The 20068-nt window shown below is 34.0% G+C and overlaps 1 protein-coding gene across 1 annotated transcript in view; it reads right to left on the minus strand.

Moving 5' to 3' along the window:
* Positions 1 to 2332: 2332 nt before the first annotated feature.
* The window catches only part of LOC119642152 (nuclear transcription factor Y subunit alpha), an 88605-nt gene continuing 70869 nt past the window's right edge, over positions 2333 to 20068 (minus strand). Inside the window, exons 2-3 of the mRNA XM_038041147.1 lie at positions 3129 to 3577; positions 2333 to 3062 (exon numbers count right to left, since the gene is read on the minus strand). Of these exons, the coding sequence (XP_037897075.1) occupies positions 3208 to 3577 (370 nt within the window). The 3' untranslated portion in view covers positions 2333 to 3062; positions 3129 to 3207. The remainder of the gene's footprint in view (positions 3063 to 3128; positions 3578 to 20068) is intronic.

Here is a 20068-nt window from a genome sequence, read left to right on the forward strand (position 1 = left end):
TCTACCTTCAAGCTGCCATCACAACTGCTATCGGAATTGCTGGATTATACGATGGATTTTTAATCTTCTTTCTTCAATTTGAATTTTGTTACTTAATTTTATTACATGACTCGCTCTGGTAAAACCTTGGTAGTTATTGTTTGCTGATATCAACAATTATTCAAAATAATTATTTACTTTTCTCACCTTCACACTAATTTCATATAATTTAGTCTATATTCAACCAAATGTAGTTTGCTTCTTATTTCTACTATGTTCGTTTAGAGCGAGTTATTACTGTGAAACTGATTGCGAAAGTCTTATATATGGCAAAAAGAAAATTAATAACAATTTTCGGATCCCTCAAAGCGGAAAGTTGTCCGGAAAACATCTAAAGAGCCTTTGACGGTTTTGCTGCTCTCTTACTCGCTGAGTTCTCCAGCGAATTTTTGTAATCTTTTCCAACTACATAACGTGTCCCATTGACATCGGTGAATAAAGCATCGAAAATCTTTACTAGCTTTTATTGGTTTTCCTACAATTTGCGAAATTTTGCTGGCAAGAGCAATTTGCAATTTTGAAGCAGCTCCCTTCTATCAATAATGGGCGTTGTACTAGACCAGAAAAAGTTAAAAAAAAGTTACGTACAAAGGCAATTACAACGAATGCAAATATTATCATAAACGAGATTAACAAATTTATTTTTATTAAATCATTTATTTCGTTACTTGTTCTTTACGATCTTATATTAAATGGATATATGTGCACATGTGCACAGAAAGATAAATTTTCCTTTTACATCCAAAGAAGGTACCTCCTCATCAACTTTTATCGTCGCAACGTTTTTGAAGAAATATTTAAACTAAAAACAGAAATCGTAAATATAAGCATAAAAACTGAAACTTTTGTATATAAAATATAAAGTATTACATATTGTATTGACTAAAGTGTTCATAATTTGTGATTTCCTTTTTTTTAAATAAGTATATTTTACAATTTTTTCTTGCAGAATCAAAAAGAATTTTAGGAAATGTTTTTCTATAAAAGCCATTTGACGAAATTAAAAAAAAATCGAACTTCAAAACCATTCACTACTTTTAAATATTAAATTTCTTTTCAAAATAACTTTTGAAGAAAGCTATTTTCAGTCTTGAACATAAAGCTTGTAATATGAAATCGCTAGAAAAGATGACATAGTTGGGGGAATTATTTTATGAAGAATACATCTCCACAAATTTCCTTGTTTATTAAATTTTTAAGACAAAAACACAATTTTAGGCCACAGTTTCATGGCACTATACAAGGCTTTTTGTGATCCACCACCTGCAAACCCAGAGACATGCTAATTCATCAAATAATCGTTTCAATATCCGTATATGTTTGATCGGTATGATTCAGGGACAATTTCGCCATGTTCATTCACCCATCTACAGCACTTTAATGGTTCTATCCATTGTCGGAGTTTTGTCTTCTCTATTTGTCTTTTTTCTCGGTCTGTTTAAGATATCTTTTGATAATGCTTTCTTCTTTCTTGCTTTCATTTGCTCTTTCTTGCTTTCATTTGCTCTTTCTTGCTTATCTTCCTTGCAAGTCTTGTGTCTTTCCAAGGAAAACATCTGTAGAATGTCCATACATTCTCTCTATAGAGATCTCGAAATGTCGAAAATTAATATCGCAAATAAATTTTCAGCTTGGTACAACATATCAAGTGCAAACAAGATACGAGCACATAATTAAGCAAACATACGGAATAAATATGTACATAACATATGTATTAATTAATAATAACTCGGACTGACATTCAGATGTCATTTTTAACAAAAATATTTATGTTTTTTGTAGATAAGGTGAATCTTTAACTTTCGTCGTTGTTTTTCATGCTATTTCCACAATTTGTTTACGAGCTGTAGTGGTGCTGTGTTAGTTATACATCTTTCAATGAGAAAATCATGTAATAACATTATAGTCGGGCAAGGCCGTAAAATACGAAAAATGATGCCATTTTGCATGTAAAAGAATACTTTTCATGACACGTGGAAACGGGCACACCACATCGGCTGACGTCTAAGGTTAGTCAATTACCTTTTTCTGTTAAGTGTGTTATAATTTTTCATCTATTTTCGCCGTCACATTTGCATTTTTTTGGCATTTAAAGCTTTTCCATGCCCGTCTTTTTGTAAGTTAATGTCCAAAAAATAGACATACAAATTTAGTATAGCTGACTTATGTCACATTAACGCTACGGATCAATTTTTATCATGAAATATTAAAAATTAAACTGTTTGCGCTCTACAAAGACATAATTTTCATGATAACTCTTATAATAGAAAGTATTAAAAAATTGGCCCATTCGACCGAAATTTTTCACATCGGTAGTATGTACAAATACTATTACTTAGAATCAAAAATTGAAATTTTTTTAATGTAAGGGGTTTTTCAACATAAATCGCTAATTATTATCCTTTTACAAATTTCAAGAGGATACTCCAGGAAACGAACATATTTTGATGGGCTTGAGAAAAATGAAACAGACTATGTCGTGGAATAAGGTAGCAAACATTTTCTTAGACGTCGTAAATGATGCAAGTTTACAAAGGGACTGCGGCACCCAAACATATAAGAATGCAGTAAATTAAGAAAAAAATTTTTAACGATCGTTATGTCGCTAGGTCCGCAACAAATTAGTTATGGTAAGTGCATCGCGAACTTATTGCTTGATTAAAATGTGGTATGTTGTTTGTAAAGAGTATTTATCTTAGATGGTGGATACCCATTATTCGCCTCAAGGCAAATATTTCTTGCTTGACAGTTACTTTACATAGACACAATTGAGGAATAATCACAATTATTTGTTAGTTTTTCAATTAATCATTACTAATTACAATTAAATAATAACAACCCATTTATGCGTATGAAGTTACACATGCAAAAATGTAACAATTAATAAATTGCTTTTCTTTTTTTTTTTTCTTTCGAATAATTACGAACATAACAACAATACGGTTAACTGCGGTTACCAACATACATCCGAGTGAACAACGGTTGACAGCAAAGCTCTTCAAAAAAGTAGTCACTGCAAATATCTTTAAAGTTTAAAGTTAATGGTAAGATAAAATTGCTAGAATTTTTATATAAGAATTTGGATATACCTTTATTTAAAGCTACTTAAACGTTTTCATCTATAGTTAACTTATTACTCCATGAGCAGTTTAAGGCGGCAGTTAAAAATCACACTACTTGAACCGTTGTAAAAGCACTAAATGTAACTTTTTTCGGGAACTCTGGTCCCGGTGAACCTCGAGTTTTTATAACTGGCTTTAAAGGTGTACGAGGCTTGAGCGATAGTAAGCCGGCTGATGCCGCTAATTCACGTAGACGCTGTGAAAAGCCACTGGTTGGAGGATTCCCGGCATTATCCCCGCCGTTAACAGTCGCCGTTGTCGGTGATAATAAGATAGCATTGCAATCAATAACGTCGGAATAGCCAGATAAACTTGTTACTGGATGTAAACGATAAATCTGTCCGGCAGTTGAAGGGTACAAGGGACTAGTTGTGTTGTGGCTATTCGACGAAGGTGTCGTTGCAGGACTTATGTAACTGGAATTATAAAAAAAGGCAACATAATTTGTTATCATTTATTTTTGAACGTAGTAGTTAAGTTGAAAATATAATTCAACACTTCAATTTAGCGTTTGTAAATACAAAGAAATAAGTTTTAAAAATATATTTTGATTCGCTTTCAGATCGAACACAAAGGTATCCCAGATATAAACTTAATTAAAGTTTATACAAATATTTTCTCTTAATTGTTATAATATAATAATAAGGCCGCTAAATTTATTTATCTACAGCTAAGATGTTGCAGACATGTACATTTTTTTATTGCGTTTATAATAAACATCAAAATCTCTGATTAAGATCGATTTTCTTTCTCCCGAGCCTGTCCTTCTACAGTTTGTTTTCTTCGAAAAATAAAAATTTGATTAGTAGTCTGGAATTCGACGCTTACGCGTCTGCTGAAAGTGACCACAAACTTAGGGATAAGGTTGTAAAAAAGAGAAAAGTGTTTTAAAAAACATGAAAAAATATTTTATTCACAATATTGTGCACCGCTATTTATACATGTTTTCCATCTTTCTGGCAATTTGTGTATAAACTCCCAAAACCCGTTCATCTTTCGACTCAAACTTGATGTTCAAAAAATGCATGCAACATCGACGCAAACAAATGGTGAATTGAGTGTGGCGATCCGTTCCATTCACTGAATTTCAACTAGTGCTTCATTATTTTTGCGACGTGTGCCCGTAAATTGCCGGAAAGCAAGCTCACCTTGTCATGTGTACGGAACCATTCTGGTCCTTGATCACCATAATTTCTAAATCGACAATTTGTTATTGGCAGTGCTCAGAGGAAACAATTTTAGTAGGCTTTAGTAGACGCAACACACTACATTTCTCTCGCTTCCATCAAACCGGGAACTTTGCCTTTTCCTTGAAGTTTTCTTGAAAATTTTGCTATCGATGTTGACTGCTGGCCTGAATTAAAGCATACTCTTTTTCGTTTTAGATGTTTCAAATAAATGCATTCACTGTTACTCTTAATGTTATGATTCAGAGAAGACATTTTTTCGTGTCTTTATAGCGGCGTTTAACTTTCTAGTTTTAGGTTCCTGACCTATGTGAGCCTACGTGACAAACATTAGTTTAATGCTTGGATTTTCACCGTGTCACTCTTTTAATAAAGTAAGCAATATATACCGCGATTAAAGACGAATATGTCTACTTTCAACAGCAAACCTTTTTGGCTTTCAAGTTCGTTTTGTGAACTCTGACAGCAACACATCCGAGTGCGATGTATATCATTACTTATTAGAAGATCCAGCAAAAGTTTATTTGCGAACTAAAATTCGAAAATGATGGTCCGACTGAAACACCACAGCTGCTCAAGTCTTGGAAAGTTCGACAAAAATTAGAAGTTTGAAAACTTTTATTGTTTGCAACCGTTATTGCCTTGTGTTGTTAAAATACGATTTTAGGTTAAAAAGTCATCCGTATAGTCTATGTAATCTTTAGTCATCAACCAATTAACAAAACATGACCAAATCTTACGGAGATCCTCGCAAAGGTTTCATGGTGGATTCGATTATCACAAATTTTACTCATCATCATGATTTACATCTTCAACGCTCTCCTTGAAGCGCGCAAATCGTTAACGCACTTTGCTATTGAATAACTGCTTATTATTATCAACTTGTGACATAATTGACGCTTTTCGAGAAAAGTTTCGCAGAAAGCGTCGTTTAATGTTAATTTTTCCATTGCTGCCACAAGCACGCTGTAGCTTAGAACGCAATAGCTCAGCTTCGACGCCTTCAATTTCCACGTTTTATTTATGTCAGTGCAAATAGCGCCATTAGAATGCGTTACATTTCTGTTTTCATTTTAAAACACACCCTGTATATCTTAAAGCGTTTAATACTAAAACCCGCTACCCGATTGGATGCATGCATTATTAAATCACTTTGACTAGAAAGAAATTCACTGAAGTCGCTAATGGTAAAGTTAATAAAAAATTTTACATTATTAGCTTTTAAGTTTGTGGTAATAAGGAGTTTCGAGAAAGCATTAATCAGGGTATGTGTTTGTTAAATTGTTTTTCTTTACATGTGCTGGAAACATTAAATATCACAAAATTAAAAAAAAAAAGAAGAAAATAAACAAGTTCTAAAAACTCTTTTCAAGTCTTTCTTAGAGTTTTGCTAACGTGATTAAATTTTTTCATTACAGCTCAAAAATCTTGTCAAGTTATTAAGAATGTCATAAAGACACTCCTCTTTATCCTCTGTATTCTTAAAGCTTGCAAAAGGCGATTTATTGAGACAACTGTGTAGCTCAACATGTTAATTTCAAACTTTAAAAACGTATATTTAAAGGTCAGGATTCACCCACCTTTTATTATACTCATGGATTTATAATCATTTTGTATATATTTTGATTCGATTTAAGCATTACCATCCGTCCGTTCGTCTATCTGCCCGTCCACATAATGTCTATTCATTTAGTTTTTTGTAGTTTTGTATTCCAGCTACAATTCACAATTTCGAAATATGTTAAAGAACTTTTGCATACTGACGTGTTTTGGTCCATTGAAAAAATCCATTGAGAAAAACTTGGATCAGACTATTTTTCCGATCATTCCCTATATAACGATAGTCCTCATATGGAATGGATGTTGATAAAAGTGGCCAAGTAATAGTTCTTTGGAAAACTAAATGATTGTGAAAAATCTGAATCTGAGGTTTTCAGTGCCCTCTTATTAGATCGGTTTTACGGAAAATGAGCTTTTATATGGGAAAACGCTCTAATTTTTAATACTGCATAGTAAACACTGTTTCATAATAGCAGTTTGACATAAAAGTTAGCCATGTCAAATTGGAGTTATACATATCTATTTTTTGTACTGAATAGTACGACTTTGTACGGTAAAATGCTCTATTTTTTAATGTCTTGTGATGAAAACCGATATATAACAATAATTCAACATAGAAATTATATTATAATTATATATAGTATATACAGTATAACAAATTTGGGTCTCGTAGGTCTTTTTCTCTGATCCCATCCCCCGCAGGTGTACGCACGAAAAGTAAACCTCTATATGAATTTATATGATAAGATGTTATTTTGGGTACCCTATGGCGAAAACAAGTGAATAATAATAAGGTTTTTGATAAGAAGATTAATTAGGCTAAACCGGGATCACGTGAAATGTGAACTCATTTTAGCCTCTCTTCTGTATAAGGACTAATATGAAAAGTATGCCCTTACTTATAGAAAAGATGTAACTTTTGGTATTTTATCACGAAAATAAATGAAGAATTTTATAAAGTGAAATGGTGTGGTCACCTTTGTTCACATGCTAGAATTTACGGAATTTAAGGAAAGCATAATGTTTCCTGAGTAAGCACGAAAAATATCAGGAAATATATGGAAATTTTTTATTTTTATTATTATTATGTTTGCCATATTTAAGATATTACGCAAAGTTTTAGAATGGAAATTGACATTTTTTAAATAGGTCCATGGTGTTCTTCTTCGTCACATTTGACGACGATAATCCAATTGATCACTTCATCATAGTTAACAGAAAAGTTTTTTGTTTCTTCTTTTGATCTATTCGAAGCCGAATCTAAAACTAAATTTTTACTTGCTTTCTCTTGCAATTATTATCATAGACACAATCGGCAACTCTGTTCAAGCGCTGTGGTCATATTTTTCTCTTTGTGAAAAAATTTTTGCAACTTAATTTCTTTATTGCGTTATACATTTTTAAAAGTTTTCAAACTTATTATAATTTATTGAACTTTTTGTGTGTTTATTGCGAAAAGTGTTCATCGCGGATACCGTACGTGTTTTCCTTTAAATACATTAAAAAAAAAAAAAAAAAAAAAATTAAAAACATCTGACTTTTTATTCAGTAGTCCCAAACCTTTTCAAGTGAGTGGTTATTTCACAAATAATAAGCAATAGACAACAATAAGGCATAATGGCCCCGGGGCCGCCAGACAAAAACTCGAATAAATTTCATCTATTAAGTGATACATCCCCCCAAAGAAAAAAAAGTAAAAATTCCGATTTTCCGGTGTTGCCAATCACCGATATAACCCCTATTGATAAAAAATATATTGTTATTTCTTCAACCGATGCTCGAATAACAATTTCCCAAATTAGCCCTTTTGCTATAAAAAAAGCTCTAGATAGCATTACAACATACATCGACTCCATCTCGATTCTACGCGATGGGAATTTACTGGTCCTCGCTGGGAACCCTCGCGTAACCGAAAAGCTCATAAAGGTCAAATCTTTAGCTAATCTATGTGCTATTTCAGCTAAACTACTTGAGAAACTTAACTCGGTTCGAGGCGTAATTTATGCCCCTTGCTTAAAGCATGTGCCGGAAGATGAAATTGTTCGCGAAATGGGCATTCAAGGAGTGACTGAAGCATATAAATTAACCAAACTGAATGATGACGGAAAAACACGCTCTCCTACAGGAAGGATTATTTCAACTTTTGATCGCTATCGATTACCGCGAACAGTTGATGTGGCGTGGTATAAATGTAAAGTAGAACTGCACATTCCAAATCTTATGAGGTGTAAAAATTGCCAACGCCTGGGTCATACGGCAAAAAGATGCACTAGTGCTGCATCTTGTGCAAATTGTGGTCCTCCTCCACATGCAGAAAGCTGTACCCGTAGTTTCTGCATAAATTGCAATGATCAACACTCAGCGTTAGACAAACAATGCCCACGTTTTGTACAGATGCGTGAAATATTGAAAATCAAAACAGAAAATTACTGTAGCATGGGCGAAGCGCGACGCACATACCGGGAAAGAAATCCATCTGTAGCCCATGGAATTGGCAAAAGTAATACATATGCTGCTGTTGCCTCGCAAATCGAGCCTAGTAAGACTTTAATTGCAACTGCTTCCAATGAAAAACCTGTTCCATCATTAACCAAAAATTATATTGCGGAACCAGCTATATCACTTGCCAAATATAATACTGATAAAACCAAAGCAACTGCAAATATTGAAAAAATTAAAACAATAACACATATGCTAAAATCTAATATACCAAATTCTCCAGAATCTCCAGCTCTCAACTTTACTCAACAAATCACAAGTGGTAATGAATCCATTCTTTCATCCATTAATCAGCCTTCAATTTCAAATTATTCACGTGCGCCAACTCGTTGCGCTTCAAATGTATCGAATCACCTAAGTACAGATTATTCTGCTGGTAAGAATAAATCATTCACGAAAAATTCCTATAGAGACCTTCTCGACGGAGACGCTGACATGTCAACTTAACCTTCCCTCCACTCTGCTTACATGTCATTACAATTAAATAAAGTTTTTAAAATTCCACAATGGAACATTAAGGGACTTTTTAATAATTTTGATGAACTCCGTACACTCATAAGTGATTTTAATCCAACCTTTTTATCGCTTCAAGAAACCCATTTTAGAAGCTCTTTTTATCCTATTCCACCCAAATCATATACTGGATACTTCACGAATGCTGATCAAAATTCATATTCCAAACAAGGAGTAGGTGTTTTTATAAAATCAAGTATACCTCACAAACGCATAAATTTAAGCTCAAATATACAAGCCGTAGCGATACAAATAATATTAAATATAAAATTTACAGTGCTTTCGCTCTATATTCCACCTTCGCAATCGTTTTCTCAGCAAGAACTCTACAGTTTATTCTCCGTACTTTCCCCCCCATTAATTATATGCGGCGATTTCAACAGCTGGAATACCATCTGGGGCTCAACAGTGAACAACACTCGCGGTACTCTTTTAGAAAAGGCCTTTTTTCAAAGCAACCTTTGCGTTTTAAATGACGGAAAACCAACGCACTTCTCAACTCATCATACTTTTCCACATATTGATTTAACATGTTGCTCTCCATCACTTCTTCCTTTGGTGTCCTGGTCTACTGCTGATGATCTACATAATAGTGATCACTTTCCAATCATAATCGATCTTAAACTTTCAACGTCCTCTGCCACTCCAGCAAAACAGGCCAAATTCCTCCTAGATAAAGCGGATTGGATCAATTACTCCAAACAGGTGGAGTCATTTTTGAACTCAAAGCCATTTAACGGAAACTGCAACCATGATGCTGCTATTATGTCTAAAGCGATTCGCACGGCTGCTCATCTTTCTATTCCTCAATCCAACACCTCTTTTAAACGAGCTAGGGTTCCATGGTGGAACAACACGCTTTCGTTTTTGAGGAAGAATAAAATGGATCTATGGCACCGCTTTAAGAGATATCCTGATCAGAATCACTTGTTATTATACAAAAAGGCCAATGCTCTATTCAGGAAGGAATTACGGAAATCAAAGGCACTTAGTTTCGAACTTTTCTCGAGACGAATTCACAGAAATACATCAATGAAAGTTGTCTGGAACAAAATCAACAGACTTAATGGGACTTCAAACCTGAACCAAATTTCTGCCATCTGCACTCCCAATGGAACTTTAACTGACGCAGATGAGATTTCTAATTACTTTGGAAAAGTGTGGTGCGAATACTCCTCTGACAGCAACTTCTCCAGTGCTTTCATTGAAAATAAAAGGACTCCAATATCTCCTTCAAATAATATCGATAGATGTGCCATGTTCTTGGAAAATTGCGTATCTACCTCAGAACTTGGAAGTTGTCTCTCCAATTTGAAGGGGAAGACACCTGGTATAGACCGCATCTCATACCAAATGATCAGTGCTATGTCTAAGTCTAGTAAAAAGAAATTACTGGACCTATATAATACGGTATTTATGACTGGCCATATACCCTACATGTGGAAACTGGCAACAGTTGTTCCAATACCAAAGTCAAAAAATGTCTCCATCGCATCTGATTATCGCCCAATTTCTCTTTTATCTTGCCTCTCTAAGGTTTTAGAGAAGATTATGGCATCTAAATTATCTTGGTTTCTTGAGTCCAAGAACCTGATAACAAAGCAACAAGTTGGTTTCAAGCGGGATAGAGGGTGCATCGACGCTCTGTTACATATTGATTATTTCACAAGCAAAGCAATTTCCGAACGAAATCATCTAACAATTCTCTCAATTGATTTCGAAAAAGCTTTTGACAGAGTTGGTCTTCATGTTATTTTAAGACTCTTGAAATCATGGAATGTTGGACCCAAATTCTTCAGCTACATCAAATCATTCATGTCGCATCGGCGGTTCAAAGTTAGAATCAACAATCATCTTTCTGATTCCTTTCCGCTAATGAATGGCATTCCGCAAGGATCTCCTCTCTCTGTCACGCTTTTCCAGATCGCTTTCAACGAAATTAGCAAAATTCTTTGCCGTGTACCAAGAGTGGAGCATTGTCTCTACGCGGACGATGTATACATTTTAACAAAAGAAAAAGACAACACGAAAGCAATCAACATCCTCGAATCTATTCCATGTGAGATCTCCACATGGGCAAACTCGTCAGGAGCTAAAATTTCTATACAAAAATCAAAAAAAATGCACATTTGTCGAAAACAAATGTGCGATGCAGGAAACCAACTGATGCATATTAACGACTTACTAGTAGTAAATGTGCAGACGCTCCATGTTCTCGAGCTCACGTTTTCCAAAAATTACACTGTCTTCGGTTAAAAAACTCCCTTTTAACAAGGGTAAATTTCATACAGTACGTTGCTTGGAGAAGCCATGCGCTTATTAACACTATTGCTTATCTTACGAAAATGCTTGTGTTAAGCAAGATTGACTATGCTTTGATAATTTATGGCAATAGCTGCAAATATAATATCAACATCCTTAAACCGCTCTATCACCAAGCCGTCAGAGCAAGTTGTTATGCTTTTCGGACGACGCCCATAAATAATATTATAATTGAAACTGGTCTCCCAACTTTAGAAAATAGACTGTGTAAGTTGAAGACTAAAATAGTCCCTAAGCTTCTTAATTCAAACAAATCCATTCTCGGTGATGACGTAAGAAAGATTATTATTGCGAAGAAAATTCCAAAGTCACCATCTGCAATTGACCATTGTTTGAGACAGCTCTTTTGACATCTCACTGTCTATGCACAAGAAAGAAGATACTCCAAATTACGTCTTCAGGAATCTAATAGCTGAAAAAACCCAGTACTGGACAGTACTGGTTGGAATCTTTTGTACGCAGACGGCTCAAAATCTCCTGGACTGCCTCCTGCTTGTGCGGTGGTAGATGCTACAGGACGGGTTCTTCTCAACCACATATTTCACGAAAGTACTTCAACTTTCACAACGGAAGCCAGAGCTATCCTTCACGCTGCCAACCTTGCCCATAAAAACAAACTCAAAACCGTCATTGTAACCGACAGTTTGTCTGTATTACAAGCTGTTCGGAATCCTTCGACTTCGAGATGGAGCACCATCAACAAATTAAGGAACATAATTACTACACCCGACGGAAAAATTAAAATGTTATGGGTACCAAGTCACATCGGTTTACTGGGAAATGAGCAAGCTGATCGAGCGGCAAAGTATGCTGCTTCTGCTCCTCTAATTATGGATGATGTTTTCCATTGGATCTTCAAAGATACATTGGGAGAAAAGTTAAAGAGAAAATTGCAGAAGGAAATTTACAATACCATCATCAACACTACTCTTCCATTAACCCTCAATTAACTCCACCTCTATATCCAACAAATGTTGAGAAAACCAAGATCCAAACATTTTCGAGAATTCGCCTTGGTCATACAATTGCAACTCACCAATGGATCCTGAAGAAGTCTTCTTCCCCAATCTGCTGTTGTGGACAAACTCTTACTATAAAGCACATTCTCTGCGACTGCCTCAACTTTCCCTCGGCTAGAAGTATTGCATTTGGAACGATTAACCCTTTGAACTTTCTACAATCAGCTTCAGAACAGAATATCAATTCTATACATTACTTTATTAATACTACTAAGCTCATTATTTAATGTACATTTTATTATTCTGTTTTTTTTAATAGAGCCGATAGCCTGTGTTGCTAGTGCTCAATGTCTTTTTTTTAGTCTAAGAATTCATTTCATTAGTCTAAAATTAAAATAATAATAATAATAATAATATTATCATAAAACTCATATCGTTGTCAGTAAAAGTAAAATCTTTGAAAGTTTATGCACTTGTTGCTATAAGTGAATTTTTTAAAGTAGAATTAAGATAGCAAAGACAAAACAAAAAATGCAAAAATTATTTAGACTGAAAATAAATTTCCTTATGATAAAACTAAAAAAGTATTTTAGTTAAATTTTTTTCATATTTAAAGATTTTTTTCTATATTGCTAATATGAATGGAAATACTTTCTCTAGGTAAAAGAAAAACTGCAACAGTTGGCTAAATATGTCTAAAGATGAGAGCTAAGACTGCTTATGCATTTTCTCGTTTATATACAATATAAAAAGTTTGCTTAATCCATTCCTGTTGTTTTATAAAAACACCACATCACAAATTGTGCTAAAGCTAATAAGCTCTATATATCCAATACCCGTCGACTTTTAATTCGGTTTTGTTTTTACTTTTTGGGTGTTTCATTAAAATCCCCCTAAACTGTTATAAGACATATCGAACGTAGATAAGTGTATCGACGAAAGCTTATGAACGCAAAACTGAAATCCTCGGCAAATGACGAAAGTTACAATCGAAAAAGTTAAAAGACTCATGATTTAACATAACAAGACTATATATAACTTCTAGTACAATGTTACATTTATTCGCCGACTATTTGTAACATTTTGTATTGCATGCCAATAAATTGTTGTTTAATTTTATTAGTAAATAAATAAACATTTTTATTTTAACTAAAAGCTCTATTCATCCATATTCATAAAACAATTTACCAGCGTTTTGTTTTATGTTTTCAGTTTATTACATAAAATTAGAATCGAGAAAAGTGTGTGGTGCATTAGATTTCAACTTTTTTAGTATGAGCGTGACTTATAAAAAAAAAAAAAAAATGTGGAGGGGGAATCTATATATGGGGAGAATACATATTCCGTACAACCGTAACCTTAGAAAAAAATTGGCTGAGAAATGTAATGCTCAAACAGCATTTTGTTCGGGTTCTAACATGCTCTTTGGTTTGTATCTTCCCTTGTAATCTGCTGCGAAAGATCGCTTTACAGACTCTATTCCACTGTTTAAACCAGCTATCAAAAATTTTCATATCCTTAATTTTATGAATTGATATCGACTGAGTAAATAAATATTTTAACAAATAAAATGGGGAGAGACCTATAATTTTTTATAAATGTTATTTTAATGTTTCAAACGTTTAAAAACGTGCGTTAAATGATCAAAGTCGGTACGAAAATTTAGCTTATGATTTGGTATGAATCAGTTAAATTGGAATCAGGAACGGAAATATTTTGTTGGAAGTATTCAGAGATTCGAGGAGTTAATACCACCGTAGAAGTCGGAGTCATTGGAAGAGATGGATGAGAGATATATGGATATTTCTTTTTTTTTGGAGCTAACAAGTTTGAGGAAATATTTAAGACTGATAAGAAAGCGCAGGTTTTTCATTTGAAAGCATATGTAATAACTTTGGTGGTAGAGGTAATGCAGAATATTACACGAAATAGTCGCGCTTAGAACACCTTTTCATATGATATTTCAAATGAGTTGACCTCAACCGAAAAACCAAGCATAATGTGTGAAAAATGAGTTCTAAGCGGAAAAATGTTCGTTTTATTAACATCTGGCTGTATATTTGAGCAGATGCAACTTAACAGTTGCAACTTACAGTTATTTAGCACGCCATCCTGCTTGTAATGAAAGGGTGAACAGATTTCTGAATGATAAAGATAAACTAAAAGGTGAACAGTGTCTTACAACTATCTCCAAGACAAAGCAAAGATCTAGCAATCTAACTTTACAATCAGGGGTATGATGTATTGGAGTAGTTTTCGGTCGTTGTCATAGTTCTTTGAAAAACATACTAGCTCTATCTTGAAGTGGGGACCACACGGCGTGACTTATAACTATAACACGCAGCGACTTGTGATAAATTAAATTAACTCAAAATTATAACCATATCAGCAAGTTTTGACGTTCCAGTCACGTCACAAATAAGGGCAGCATGTTTCTTATGAAGTGGATATATCTCCGTTTGAAAAAGAGCACGAGCTCTATAAACGCTTACTACCAGCACACGAGTACTAAAAATTCGTTGGAAGTTTAAATGAAAACGATGAAAAGTCAACTGATATACGAATTAAAATTACCAGTAAGATCTAACATTGAAAAGTGTTTAGGAAAAGTTCCGATGAACGGAGACCCGTCGTAAACCAGTGAAAGTGAAACAGGAAAACTCAATGCTCACTAAATTTATTTAAGAACGCGGAATTTCGGAGCTTAGTACTTTAACATTTTGGTGATTGATAGTTACTGAGCCTGAGGGAACATTTAGTTGTTTGTGTTTAGAGGAACTACAGCATTAGTGTGTCGAGGCTTATCGCGCGGAGTAGATTCCTTTATTAAGGATTCTGGTGACCATAACGATTTATTTAACAAAATATCTCGTCGAAAACGTCTTCGTCGTAACGTGATTAGGATTAACTGATGTGGTCTTTGCAGTTGGGAAGTCTTTTATGCCATCATATGAGGCTTCCAGTGCCAGTCTTGACAGAAATAACGGTTTCCGTGCCGGCACAGCTGTGAAAGAAACAACATTGGTATTAGAAATATTACAAATTGAGTCCAAAGACATTTGACACGGGAAAAAAGTAGAGGAACATGGGTGGACATATGCGAGGCTTTAGGTGAAGAAGCGCATGTGCTACATGTTGGGCTGTTACACGTTCCGTTAAGCAGCAAAACATCGTTTGGTTTCAAATTTTCAAGACAAGGTCATGAGTTCTTTACCAAATTGCAATAAACCTTTTCTTGTCTCCATGAAAAGCTTACAAAAATCAATACGTCGATCATTACAGTCGCGACTTAATCATCGTAATGCTTTCGTTGGTTTTAGGATTGCATCTGCAGCTCGGCTAGTAATACTCGCAAATTTCGTGTGGCAGTATCACTCACAAATTGGCAAATCACGAGAACACCAAGCGGTGATCGCAAAAAACAAAATGATGTCGACATTCAAAAACAATTCGGTGGATATAAATTTTAAATATAATTCATTTGAAACAATAACGTACAAAACAATTGCAATATATATCGCTTCGTAAAGATATCTTCCTATAAATGATCTTGGGGGTTTGGTTAGTAGGGACTACGCCTGTTTTGCGTATGCAGAGAACAGAGACAGAGGAGATAATGTAAATGGTTTGCATTCGTTTGAAAGCAATATTAACGGTTCTTTAGCAAATGTTATCTCCTGAATGAAGTGGATGCTATACATTAACTCCTCTAATACTAAAGCCTTACTCTTCGCTTCTCCCCGTGCTGGGTCAATCAATTTCAATATAGAAATATTTGGGCATTCCATTAATCTTGTAGAGTCAATGCAATATCTTGGAGTAACCCTTGATGGCAAACTCAGTTTTGGCCCCAAATTGGCAAAGTCCTTGCTAAGGTATGTCTTACGCTCCGCAAACTGTACATAGGCTTCTAAAGGTGAAACATACCATTGTGATTTCCGTTCTAATAATGCATGTTAACTATTGTGTTGAAGTATTTTCAGGGTGCCAAAGGTATAACCTAGATAGGTTTCAATGTTTTGCAAGCGCATAACATCTTTATAGCGTCAGACGTAGAGACCATATCTTCTCCTTTTTTCACGCTTTCTTAAAACTCAGCTTTCCCGCCAATCTAAAGTTCAGATTCAAAATCATTCAAACTCGATCCCCAAGCATTTTAATTGAACGACTGCAGTTCTCTGGATCGAATAGATCATATTAATACAAAGTTTGACTAACTCAGCAGCCGAACGATCTTCTACTGTTCACCTTGTTACACAGTGGAATGTCCTGCCAATCTTTTCAAAATATTAATAATAAGCCGTTTTTGGTATGTGAGGGTCTCTTTTTCCCGAAAATCCTTATATGTGGCCGCGTCAAAAGAAATTTTTATATGTAGTAAAGTTAAGTTTAATATAAAATTACTCTTGCGAACAAATTTTCATCATAAAATATGAAAAATTGCAATTTTTTGCTGTACCAAAAGTGTATTCTTTATGAGAGTGGGTTTTAAAAAATCGGTCTCCATGCTCCATATTCGGTAAGGTTAACTTTTGTGTCGAATTACAGTCATGGACAAATTTTCGCCAAGAAATATTGAAAACGCACCTCTTTACCACATGAAGATTTAGCTTCAGAACTATTATACGAAAAGGCTATTAATAAATTGGTTCATTTTTTAATTGTTTTAAACTGCCAAAAATCTTATTACATCGCTATTACTAAGCGATTTTTTTGTCGAGGAGTTTTGAAAATCGCATTGTTTTTCCCGTATTGTTTAACCACTTTTCAAAATAAAGCCTTATGCGGATAGTGTTCAAGAGTGTGGTCTAATTCAATCAAATATCAGGAGGGATCGTCCTTGGCCAAAATACGTCAATGTATCAAATTTCACCATAATATCTCATAAACTACAATTTGCAAGTTGAACACAAGAACACATGGACAGATAAATTTAGACCGATTCATTAAATGATTCTAGGTTGGTATAATAAAAGGTAAGTCCGTCTTACGTCCTTCCACGTGTTACTATTATTATACTGTTACTGTTAATATGTCGTACACCACATGTGGTGTGAGGTATAAAAATTAAAAAAAAAAGGAGACGAAGCACGCACATAGCCGACAAGAAAATCGGTATTACCTGCTCAAATCTGCCCTTCAGATGTGCTTATTTTGTGTTCATATAGATGGGCGATGGAAGCGGAGAAATCGTTGGACATTGTCTTTGTATTGAACTTCTGAGTCTCACTGATATAGGGAATAGCAAACTTTATTGCATACATTTCAAGGCCTCTTTTCATGTGCATCTTTCAAAGATCCAAATGCAATGTTATCGAGGTATCTATAGGTAGTCGTAGACAATGCCTCACAGAAACTGGTAACACATAATTTGTTTTCCCTAGAGGGCGATTTGCTAAATAATAAATACGTTTATAATAAAATAAATGCGTTTATAAGGTCTTCTATGTATAAAGTGTACTCAAACTTTACTTCAATATCTTTAAATTAATGTATTCTTTTACTCAGGCAATTCTTATTCACTTGATTACAAAAAGTGTAACAGTAAAGTAGATATAAAAAGTTTCGTACATCATTTACTGATATAATGAACTCCGAATGAGGAAGACTTATATAAATTGCTACAAAAGATAAAATAAACATTAGACGTATGTGCATATGTGCAAACACATAGCCGATTAAAAGCCAGACAGTTAGAAAGAAAGTTTTAATGCCGATAGAACTAAGAAAAAAAGAAACGGGGAAGGGTTTCGAAATATAAGCGAATGTTTCTAAGCACTTAAACGTGAATGTATTTACTGCATCGTACAATATTTCCATAATCAAAGATTTCATTTATTTATTTGTCTATCTCTAATATGTGAGAGAGGAAAAAAAAGAACAAATAGAAAAAATCTTTGGTTACATACGTATATGTTCTTTGCGGTCCTTTTTTACTTGAAGTTTATTTTTGGTGACTTTTTGTTTTTACTTTTGTGCTTGTATTTTATTCTCTGTGATTACCGTTATTATTAAAGCATATAATTGAACACACCCAGTTTAGTAAAATCATCATAATCAGCGGCCAGCCAAACAGCCAGCTAGCTAGCCGGGCACATAAACTTAGATCTTATTGAGACTGGGCTTAATTCGCTTGACCGTGTAAGTAGTCAAGATTCCTTGGCGTTACATGAACCAATTTCCATTGTCTAGAACTGAAAGCACACATGCTTACATAGCCAAATCGCTGTATGTTTTTTCTTTCTTTATACAAAGACACAGTAGTAAGATAAGCGATGTTACTATTCAATGGCTATGTATATACATACATATAGGAAATGAACAAAAAATTATTGTTGCTGTTATTGCTATTGCTGATTTTATATAAGTATATATATATATAAACAACAGCAACATGTGAATGTGAAATACTTTAATCGAAATCACAGCAGGCTCCCTTTTTTGGCTTTATAAAATCTTTAAATATATATTTACAGGTAAATCGAAAAGACAAATAAAATAAAAAAATAAAAATAGTGAAAAAAGAACCGAAGCAAAGATTTTAAATATGTGATTATCAAAAAAGATCAGGAAAGAGTTGAAAGCAAAAAGAAAAGAATATCTCTGTACATACAAATGTATGTGCACTGTATACATAAAAAATACGTGTGCATATGTAGGTTCACAATTTCTTCGCAATTAGAGAGATAATGAAATTTTAATAAAACTTAAGTAGTTTATGATTAAAACAAAACGAAAAAAAATTGATAATCTTCTAACTATATTTATCTTCTGGCCATTTAAACTGTTGTAGTTAAGCCCGCTGACTGAAGTCAAGATTATTTTCTTATTATTGTAATAAGCAATTGCAAAATGTTGTTCAAGTCCCCCGAGGCAAAACAACCGGCAAAGGAATAAAGCGATGATCCGAGAAATGAAAGTCAAAAGTGAATTATTTAACTACAGATACGATAAAAGATAAACTTGATTCACAAATTTTCTTATTATATACGTTAAATTTTAAAAATGTGTCAGATGCTGTGCAATACATTGTTGAGAAAAAACCTTTATATAAGAGATTCTGAAACGGTTTATATTAAATATTTCTGAAAAAAGTTTTGATTCATTTGTGCCGTGAAAATCGTCAAGTGTGGTAATTAAGCCGCCCGATTCATATATAGGGATGAAGGAGCGAGAGCAGAGACTAGATCAATATCAATCGTCAAATGGTAGTTTTCGTTGCTCCACGTAATCGCACCTTACCTACACAGAGAAAAAGCCGCTTGTCATATTATATGAAGAAGCGGTAATGCAAGCAACTCTTTAAACGCCGCTCAAGTCTCATAAGGTCAATCATTAGTCAGCATATTTTTCTCACCATAAGCATGTGGCGCTTTATTAAGTTCAAATTAATTTACAAGTCATTGGAGAATTCTGGGTACATTTTCAAGCGCTAATCTTGTCAACGAAATTCAAATGAAATCTTAAGTGTCGACTACTTGAAAAAGCGCTGTACATTAAAATCTTAGAGCACTTAATGGCAAGCAATAAAGTATTTGTATATTTTATAGCGAAATAAGGGTTGATGTTTTAAGTAGGCGTCGAAGAGAAATCAATTTTAATCGGAAGTTAAAATTTTATCCAAAAAGTTCTTCCCAACTGTTCCCACTTTTTCGACATATCAACATAACACATTCGACAATTATAATTTTATGAAATATCTTTTCCTTTCTAACTGAAGAATTAAATCGAAAAAGTTTTCAATGTGAAAAAATTGGTTCATTTCAATAGCTTCGGTCATAAATCTGACCAAAAATTGATGAAAAAAAAAAAAAAACAAATTCCATCAACATTTCACAAGCAAAAACGATAACGACCTTGTTGATAG

Source organism: Glossina fuscipes, unplaced genomic scaffold (assembly GCF_014805625.2).
Source record: "Glossina fuscipes isolate IAEA_lab_2018 unplaced genomic scaffold, Yale_Gfus_2 219, whole genome shotgun sequence".
NCBI classification, from domain to species: domain Eukaryota; kingdom Metazoa; phylum Arthropoda; class Insecta; order Diptera; family Glossinidae; genus Glossina; species Glossina fuscipes.